At 33.9% G+C, this 10,603-nt stretch overlaps 1 protein-coding gene and 1 long non-coding RNA gene across 2 annotated transcripts; one reads left to right on the forward strand and one right to left on the reverse strand.

The window, feature by feature from the left end:
• The first annotated feature begins 1,061 nt into the window (after nt 1-1,061).
• Nucleotides 1,062-2,334, forward strand: LOC149709159 (uncharacterized). The gene is made up of 3 exons (XR_016381317.1): nt 1,062-1,480; nt 1,555-2,139; nt 2,200-2,334. It is a non-coding gene; the product is annotated as an uncharacterized LOC149709159 (long non-coding RNA).
• Nucleotides 2,335-5,162: 2,828 nt separating this feature from the next.
• On the reverse strand, nt 5,163-7,746 carry LOC149709160 (uncharacterized). Its single transcript, XM_089864562.1, has 7 exons — nt 7,545-7,746; nt 7,391-7,479; nt 7,223-7,328; nt 6,857-7,166; nt 6,560-6,774; nt 6,113-6,378; nt 5,163-5,856 (listed from the first exon to the last, which is right to left on the reverse strand). Exons 1-7 carry the CDS (start codon nt 7,593-7,595, stop codon nt 5,574-5,576), a joined length of 1,320 nt encoding a protein of 439 aa, XP_089720688.1. The 5' UTR covers nt 7,596-7,746; the 3' UTR covers nt 5,163-5,573.
• Nucleotides 7,747-10,603: the final 2,857 nt, after the last annotated feature.

The raw sequence follows: 10,603 nt of genomic DNA on the forward strand, positions 1-10,603 counted from the left end.
TTAGAGTTCGAAGTACAGAATACATTGTCACTCAATTTTTAATTGCTTTTTTTATTTTAAAAAAAATAACTTTAAAATAATGAAACCGTGATAATTAGATTTAAAACACTAATTAATCTAATTAATGGGAAAATAAATTATTGCATCAGTATGTGCACTACACAAGAAACTGAAGGTAGGCCTACAGCAAGTAGACCTAATCCAATCCAATTCCCACAACTCTAAGTAGAAAAGCTTAAAAAGGGGTAGGAAATTAGGGAAATGGGCATGACCTGACGCTTTTTCGCGAGTTTGTTCGAGACTTTTAGTTTAATAAATATTTACTTTTGCTAAATGTAAATATTCCCATATGGAACACGGAATAACCTTTCGCTAGATTACAATATGAAACGAAATATATTTAATGCACCTCATAATATTTTCAGGAGATAAAATGAAGAGATGATAATAGAATATTTAAGAAAGGCTTTTGACCATTTTACAAAATGAAAATCGATCTTTTTCCTTTCCCTATTACCCGTAATTAGGTTTCATATGAGGCAAAGTAGTTCCTCTCTCTCTCTCTCGTTAGAAGAGAGAAATTTATTATCGTGCCCCAAAACCTTGCGAAAGTTTCATTTCCACAGCATTTAAGTACGTATCACAGTTTAGAATATCATATGGCATTATTGATTTGGGAAACTTATATTGTCTACGATGTTAATATGATGTTATTAATTTTACCGTGGAATTGTTTACTGCAATTTTGTAAATCAAGTTGTTACAGCATATTCTTAGCGTTACATAATATTCAATACTAGCTATGTTATTTTTATGAAGTACAAAATTAGTTCTTTCAACGTGATTGAAAGGTTTGAAAGATGCTGCTGAGATAACATAACATTTGTGTTTGGAGAAAAACTAAATTTGATATATTCTACACTGTACTGATATGAAATACAATTGTAAGGAATATGTAAAATAAGGATTTTGCAATCAAATGACAAGCGTAGTTTTTTATCCTCACATCTGTTTCCAAATATCTTCTTCGTTATGTTTTCGAGAAATTTAACCTCGATATTTTGTTTTGGTTAACAATATGAAATTTTACGTTTCAAATATTATAGTGATACTGAATATTACATTAAAACCTTTTCTGTGCTTTTTTATCTATGTCCCCAGCATATCTCGCCTACATTTTGGGAATCAAGGAGCAATGTGAATTCTCTCCACCTACGTCACATTTGCCATTTTCAATATTTCGTTTTCATTATGGTTTTGAAAAGAATAATGCCACTTCGACTGTCTTGGCTATTATAGATGCAAAGATTCCAAAGAGCCATATTTGAAAGACGGGTAATAGAAATCCAAATGTTAGCACGGTAATTTCGTTTGTTTGAGATAGTTCGAAGTTCATCATTGTCCTGGTTTCAAATGCATACAATCTGTGTGTCGGTTCTTGCTGAGATGTCTCGAAGAATCGTGTTGAACTTAAAACAAAGTAATTAAGAGACTTTAAAATTTCAAAATTTTAAAGCTAAAGTTACAATGTTTAATTATTTCACGTAATGTTAGGCCTTTCATGAGGGATTCAGATCAGTGAGAGACATCTTTAATGGCGGGCAGAAGATTGTCAATATAATCAGGGAAAGATTTAACTTTAGAAGTAGGAATGGAGAACGGTTAGTATGCACTTCAGGCCGACTTATAGTCCAGTATAGAGCCCCTCCCTCCAACACGTAACGAAAATTTTAAATTATGTTATAGGCTCACTTAAAGTACGTTTTGATGACGTTGCTGACGGGGACGGCGAAAAATATGTAATTCCTTTTTACCTCTGTCGCTATGACCCGTATCTTCTTTCATACTCCCCCCCCCACGTCCCGTGGAAGGGGGTCCGGGACTTTGACACGCGCCCTACTCTATTCTCAATTCCTTCTTCTAAAATTAAACCTATCCCTTATATATTAAAATACGATACGTTTGAATTTGGCGTGTTAGTGCAATTTTTTAAAGTGTCGTTGTACGAATATAAAGGTGCATTAACTAACAGATAATCAATGCGCTCCAAGATGTGACGAGGCAGTCTTCTATTGAAAAAGTAGTGAGTGCTTCCGAAAGAATATTTCTCCGTTCCACTGTAGACGACTTTATCTGAAGGTAAGCTGACGAGAAAGGCAGATCCAATTCTCATTACACTAAACAATGCTATTTTTCCAGAATAAAACTCTTGCTTAATATGATGAATGTGATCAAAATAAATTCCGTTCCGATCCATTCTCTCATTTAATTTCACGAACAAAGGTGATTCATCTTCCTGCGTTAAATATTACAATAAATGATTTCTTCATTATCATGTATGAAAAACCTACCATAGAAATTTTAAAGAAACTTGACTCGGTGCAAATTGCAGGCATTATTTTCGGTTTCCTAAGTATGTCCTCAATGGAGTTAATGTAGTCCGCCTTCGAAATCATCAGTTCACTTTTCAAATTTCCAGAAAACGCTTTCATTAAGACGTTAGCTGCCAAAACCCAACCACCGTAAACAAGAAGAGATGGAGCTCTCCGTCCAAAATCATGCTGAGCTAGAAATATATTTTTAAATGTTTATTGATCTTGTTGAACTGAATCTCATCAAATTAGATGATAGAACTCGATTTCTAAACGTTCTTACCATTCTGTAGCAAAGTGGCTAGAAGAGCAAAAATAAAACTGAGAACGGAATACTTTTTTCTAGTTCCACTTCCTCCATATTGTAGATGGTTGATTATTAAGGCGCAGAACGGAAGGATTAGAATTGTGATGGCAGTTGTGATCCAAACACCTGCACTTAATCCTAGAATATTGTAACGATCCGATCCGGAATTGTGACGAGACACAACCGTGTGGATGAAAACCCTTGTAAACTCAATACCCGAAGATACGTGTGTTGTTTGAAAATCGTCATCGTTCAATCCCATTGGATACAACAATGCATCTATAATCTAAAGCAAACGACCATTACTGAAGTGTGCACTGCATGCCTATAGATTTTTACCCCAAGTTTGACAGCCTGAATGGATTTCCAGTTCTCATTTTCAGCGTATGCTTCCCCTGTTTCATTTAAACGTTCGACTATCTGAGAGGGTGTCACATAAACCACCCTAAAATTAAGATTTTCAGTATGCGCTAATCATCTGAAATGATAAATCTTTTCAAACAGACCTTGTGTTAAAAATGTTACAGTATACAAATTGCCCATATTTATACATTTCATGGTAATTATTAAAGTTTTTGCAAATGTCTCGGTTAAATTCCTATATGGTTTGAAATTACTAACAAATAATCTGGTTTTCTTACTATTATTTAAATTAGACTTACCCTTGGAATATTGAATTTGAGTTCGTATAAATCAGTGCTGGAATTTTCCATAATACTTGCGACTTCACGTTTGCGTTATCACCGTGATCTTCTGAAACTTTGTTGTTCGAATATTTGACTAAATAAGACGTTCTTTCTTTTAGAAACGTTTATTGCATCGAGTAACACCGTTATGCCAAAGCATTTGAAAGCTCACTTGCAGAAATTTCGTTTTTCTAGCAAAACATTCTCGGAACATTAACCCCGCATTTTCTTCATTATCATCGCACGAAACACTGTCCATATTTTAAATTAGAAATCTTTCGCGGTAAAAGACAGTGTTTGCTTAGAATTCTTTTAATTAAGTTAATCGAAAAATGTGGATCTAGCGAAGCGTTACATTTGCTTCTTTTTTCTTAAATTTACTTAAGTTTGGTTCTTTTAATATGCTAAATGCAAAGTATATATTTTATGACATAAAGTCTCTTTTTCGCACCCTTGTATGTGGTTAGCTACTTATGAACCAAGCAGACGATGAAAGTAGAGCTCTTGCCCAATCATGGGAAGTTCTAGATACGTTATTATAGGCAATTGTTATTATAATTATTTTACTTTTGTTGCTGGTAGATTTAGTTCTTGGAGTTCGAAGTACAGAGTATAGTGAGTGACCGCTTAGTCCATGCGAAATCAATGATTAATTACGTAACAAGGCGAACTCTAAAAAATGAAAGCACTGATAATTATTACTTTCATCACCATTATGCGGAAGATATAAGAAACCGCAGGTACAGCAAATAGGCCTCTGCATAGCTCTCGTGATTTTATCCAATTCCCGCTTCTCGGAGTAGCTAGGCTAGAGAGGGGTAGGAAATTGGTGAAACGGGCATGACCGGACTCTTTCCTGAACATGTACGAGACTTTTTGTTTTAAAACATGTACTTTTGTTAAATATTCCCTAATGGAACACCAAAGAAGCTTTCGCTAAATTACATCCGAAACTAAATATATTTAATGTACTTCTTAATGCTTTCAGGAGATAAAATGCAGTGATGCTAATGAAATATTTAAGAGAGACTAAGCAAACATTTTACGAAATGAAAATTGATCTTTTTCCCTTAAATTGTGTTAAAAGTCAGCCAGAAAGTGTGGCCCGCTTTTTAATTTCGTTGGTTCTTTTTAAACCCATGCATTATGAGGAAACCTTTGTTTACCCCTTAGTTCCCCTCTCTGGTTAGAAGGAGAACATTCCAATAATGCCCCAAAACTTTTGGAATATTTCATTCTTACAACATTTAGGTGTATCACTGTTACCAGAAGTGAGATGAGACTAGAAGTATTGAGCTAACCAAATTCTTCACTCGGCGAAAGTGAATATTCTTGATAACACACCAACGGTTGGCCCTCTAGTGGCGGTTTCAGAATTTCCCCTCCAAAACGTGAGACGCTCGCGGTGGTAGACGGCCGAACTAGATTCAACACCCGCGTCCGTGTTTCGCCGCTTTAGGTTGAGGGGAAGGGGGTAAGAAATTTTTTTGGAACTCGACCAATTTTTTTCTCTCCAGCGTAGGCGCGATTGAAGCGGCGTAAAATCCTCAAATTTGTTCACTAATGCCAGGATCTATTACCAATGCTAGAGCCCTTCACTTCTAGTCTCATCTCACTTCTGCTGTTACGAATATGCCATTATTGATTCGAGAAAGTTATATTGTCAATATGATGTTGTCTATCTAACTGTGGTAGACAATTGAGGAAAATATTGGTAGGATAGAAAGTTTTTTTCAACCTTAGATACGCGTTATTTTATTGTTCTTTTTAATAAATAATGTATCAAAGTGTTACAACGTATTTTTACCTTTACACACTTTTCAATACCGGCTATGTTATTTTCATCGAGCTTAAGGTAACATTTGTGATCTGAGAAAATCAAAATTTGATATTTACTACACTGTACTAATAGGAAATAAAGTGCTTTCGTAATGAATGTGTTAATTAAGGATTTTGCCATTTTCGGAAAAATTCAAATGACTTTTTTGTCATCAAGGCATTTCAGCAGAACATCCCAAGATCATTAGATGTTTTGGAATTTTAACGAAATTAAATTGGATATGGTTTAATATGATCAAAATATTTCGCAGTAATATTTTGTTTCTACAAAAAATAAAATACCAACTAAACTTATATCATTCAAACTTTACAAAATAGAAATTGCTAACATTGACTTAGTAATTATATTTCCGCCACTTTTGAGTAGGGTTAAAAGTCAAACGTGTTTTTCACTCTATGCACTTTTTGCGCCTTAATCAAGATTTCTTTTTCACTGTCGTTTGAAATGAATAATACAGTTTCCACTGTCTTCGAAATTATAGATGTAAGGATTCCAAAGAGCCATATTTCAAAGACAGGTAGTAGAAATCCAAGTGTTAGCACGGTAATTTCATTTGTTTGGGAAAATTCGAAGTTCATCTTTGACCTTTTTTTAAACGCTATCAATCTCAGACACGGAGTTTCCTGAGATGTTTCGAGGAATCGTGTCGATCTTGATAAATAATGTAAAGGAATTTAAAATTCGAAATGTTAGAAATTGGAAAGGAGTTGTGCAAAATAATTTAAACCGCTTTGAGATGTTACAAATTCTTGGGGAAATCAGGCCCCAATCAAATTGGAGAACTTCTAACGTAATCAAGAAAGCTAAATTACTTCGTTTAAGGCGTGTAGTGTATTCGCTTCTTGATCATGTTTTATTCTGGTAGTTGACACTTAAACTACGGGCCAAAACACAAAAACCGACTTACAGGTAATCAATGCGCTCCAAGATGTGACGAGGCAGTCCTTTATTAAAGAAGTAGTGAGTGCTTCCAAAGGAGTATTTCTCCGTTCCAGTGTAGACGACTTTATCTGGAGTTAACTCTTGTAGAAAGAGATGACCAATATTATTGCTGTCAAACAGTGCTACTTTTCCAGAATAAAACTCTTGCTTAATATGATGAATGTGATCAAAGTAAAGTCCGTTCTGATCCATTCTCTCATTCAATTTGACTAACAAAGGCAATTTGTCCTCCTGCAATAAATAAAATACGGAATGAACTTTTAAAAAAATATTGATTGAATGCAATTTTATCATTGCTTTTTTGACCCCATTGATATTTATCCTTGAATTAAATTAAGAATACATGTCTTATTTAAAAAGCAACCGGAAGCGATGTATGAATAGTTTTAACTGGAGTTTACAATCAACGTACCATTGAGGTCTTGAAGAAACCCGACTCGGTGCAAATGGCTGGCATTATTTTGGGTTTCCTAAGTATGTCCTCGATGGAGTTAATGTAGTCCGCCTTCGAAATCATCAGTTCACTTTTTAAATTGCCTGAAAATGCTTTCATTAAGACGTTAGCTGCCAAAACAAAACCACCGTAAACAAGTAGAGATGGAGCTCTTCGTCCAAAATCATACTGAGCTAGAAATGAATTTTGAAAACGTTTATTGACCTTGTTGAACTGAATCTCATCAAATCGAATCTGATTTTTCAACTTTCTTACCATTCTGTAACAAATTGGCTAGTAGAGCAAAGATGAAACTGAACACGGAATCCTTTTTTCTAGTTCCTCTTCCTCCATATTGTAGACGGTTAATTATTAAGGCGCAAAACGGAAGGATTAGAATTGTCATGGCAGTTATGATCCAAACACCTGGACTCAATCCTAAAATATTGTAACGATCCATCCCGGAATTGTGACGGGACACAACAGATAAGATGGAAACCCTTGAAAACGTAATAGCCGAAGATACGTGTATTTCATGGAAATCGTCGTTATCCAAACCCATTGGATACAACAATGCGTCAATAAGCTAAATTAAACTATCATTACTGAAATGTGCAGAACATGCTTATTATTGATTTTTACCCCATGTTTGACAGCGTCAATTGAATTCCAGTTTGGATTGTCAGTATGTTCTCGTCCAGTCTCGTTGAGAAGTTCGATTACGCGATCCGGAGTCACATATTCCACCCTAGAAACTAATTATTTCTGAATGCGCAAATAATAACAAATTTAAATTACTTGCAAACTCACCTTGTGTTGAAAATGTTACAGTATACAAAGTGTCCATATTTATGTGATAAATAATTGGGAGCAGAGATGCAGATGTCACTACTATCTTCCTATGGTTCGAAATAAAAAATTATTAGTCTGGTTCTGTCTCTGTAATTGTTATTTTAAGGCCTACTTTTGGAATATTGAATTTGAATTCGTATAAATCAGTGCTGGAATTTGCCATGATACTCGCGACTCGAGTTTGCGTTACATCGAAGAAATATTCAATGTGATATGGTGACACTTCGTTCTTTGAATATTAGCTAAAATAAGACGCTATTTTTAAAGAAACGTTTGCTGTAACTAGTAAAACCGTTCTGTAGAAGCATTTGAAAGTTCACTTACAGAAATTTCGTTTCTCTAGAAACACATTCAGGGAACATTAAGCTCGTATTTTCTTCATTAGCATCGCACGAAACAGAATCCCAGTATAAATGCGTGTTTTAGTTATTTTAATATACAAAATGCAAAAGTATATATATATAATACAGAAAAGTCTCGCTTTCCCACCATTAGTTCTTTTGCCTTAGTTCTTATATGCTTAAGTACTGTGTGCACTTTTCTTGATTATATCATCGGATGACTCTGGTATGTTTTCTACTCAGAGTTCGAAGAGCAGAATATATTGAGTGAGTCAGTGAATGAGTTACTGCAGAGTCCACTTGAAATCAATTATTTATTTTGTAACTTTTTAATTTAAAAATTGAATTCTAAAAAAAATTAAAAACCCTGATAATTAGATTTGAAACATTAATTATTAGATAAAATATAATTTACCTCGATCTATCACTACAATTCAGCAAACTATGTTATTTCAAAACTCAAGAAATCGAAAGTGGAGCAAATATACCTCGGCATAGCTTTCGTGATTTTTTTCAAATTCCCGCGACTCGCAGAGGGAAGGCTTGAGAGGGGGTAGAAAATTGAGAAAACGACCATGACCTGACGCTATTTCCTGAGTTTGTATGAGATTTTCTGTTTTAAAACGTATACTTTTGCTGAATATTCCCTAATGGAACACCGAAGAACCATTCGCTAAATTACAATCTGAAACTTAATTTATTTAATGGACTTCATAATGTTTTCAGGAGATAGCATGCAGAAATGCTAATAAAATATTCAAGAGAGACTGTTCATTTTTCGAAATGAAAATCGATCTTTTTCTTTAAATGTTATTAAAAGTGAACCAAAAATTGTGCCCCCGCTTCTTAATATCGACTTCTTTTTCATTTGGTCTTTTTAAGCGTATGCATTATGAAGAACCCTGTGTTTACCCAGTTATTAGTTTTCATAAATAGTTCCCCTTTCTCGTTAGAAGGGGAGTTTTTCAATTGTGCCCCAAAACCTATCGAATATTTCATTTCTACAACATTTAGGTACAAATCCCTGCTACAAATATGGCCATGAGTGAATCATAGTATATGATTCACTCATGATATGGCATTATTGATTTGAGGAACTTATATTGTTAATATGATGTTATCTATCTAACTGTGGAAGCCAATTGAGATAAATATTCGTAGAAACAGAAGGGAATAAGTGAGAAGGGAGACATTAGAGCCTGCTTTGGTAACGAGAGTCCGACCAACCTCAAGAAAACCGCGAAAACTTTGCGCAAGTACACAGCTTTTAACCAATTTACTGCAAAAATAGTTCTTTAAGTTCTCCGCGGTATCGGCCCATTTGTCTGCTAGATTTTCATTCTCCAAAGGCTTAGGGCTGTCGATGTTTCGTTCTTGTGTAATTATAACCTCAAGTATGTATTTTATTGAAACTAATTTATATTTTTTAATATTAATTCAGAATAATTAGTTTTCATCTATTTATTACCTTCAAATTATCTGATTTTGGTATGTTTTCAATACCCGTGTATCTAAATTAATTGCGCAGCTTGATTTCGTTTTTATCTCCTTCAATGTAAAGTTGTAAACAAAACTACTTTTTATACGTCAACCTTCTTATCTGACGTCACAGCTAAGACAGAAGTTAGATAGCCAATCAGTGAAGTGTAGTTGATTTGAGGTTAGTAAGACTGTTGTTAAGAGTGTAAAGCATTATGGAGATATAGTGTGTCCCTTCTCTCTTATTCCCTTCTGGTAGAAAATGTTTTTCAAACTTCGATACGGGTTATTTTATTGTGTTTTATAATGTATCAAGGTGTTACAGAAAATTATTAGTGTTATATACTTTCAATACAGGCTATATTATTTTCATAAAATGCAATTTTTTTCAACGTGCTTAAGGTAACATTTGTGTTTTGAGAAAAACAAATTTGATATTTGTACATTGATAGATTGTACTAACAGGAAATTAAGTACTTTCGTAAAGAATATACACCTTTGTAAATAAGATTTTCTTTTTCTTAATGGTTGATCCAATAAAAGCCTTTATTATTATTATTATTATTATAAGGATTTTGCCATTTTTTAAAAAATTTAATTTACAAAGGTATTTTTTCTCTTTGCAAACAGTCAAATATACAATCTTTATCCAAATATCTTCTTCATTATATTTTCAAAAAGTTTAACTTCGATTTAGCATCGGTTGTTATATCATCAATATGTGTAAATACTAATGTATGTTAACTAGGCCCAAAATCTGACCACCATATATAAGTTACAGCCGCGGATGTAAGACGACTGTATATCTGGGCGGAAATAGCTATATAGGTCACGTGGGGAAAAGAAACTATATCTCTCCTTAGAATTCTGAGTGGTGGGTTTGAAACTTCGCTCATGCGCAAAGAGAAAAGATGCCAATTTCTGTCTCACTTACAAGTTTGGAGGGGAGGTGTTACAAATCATATTTTTTTCTGCTGAATGGGTGTCTTAACAAATTCACTTGTGAAACGTAAAAGATGGAACTCTATATTATGTTAGCTTCTATACATATCCAAGATATTCCATCACAAAAACTGCAAGTTATTCTAAAGTTATTTCTAGCTTAAGCTACTAATGAACATGAAAAATCAGAGTTTAAACACATTTTTTCATCACCGTCACGACCCTTTGGTTTTTTTTAAAAAAACAACAAAACATTTTAACTTCCATGGCAACCCTTTTAATTTGATTTACTTCATTAGCAAATTTCAAGTCGTGTATCATCAAGACATTTCAGAAAAACATTCCAAGATCATTAGATGTTATGACATTTTAACGAAATTAATGTTTTTTATTTTATTTTTGTTTGAGA

This window comes from Phalangium opilio, unplaced genomic scaffold, assembly GCF_054372755.1.
Source record: "Phalangium opilio isolate 3A_F unplaced genomic scaffold, DU_Popi_V2 ptg000013l_1, whole genome shotgun sequence".
In the NCBI taxonomy this organism is placed as follows: Eukaryota; Metazoa; Arthropoda; class Arachnida; order Opiliones; family Phalangiidae; genus Phalangium; species Phalangium opilio.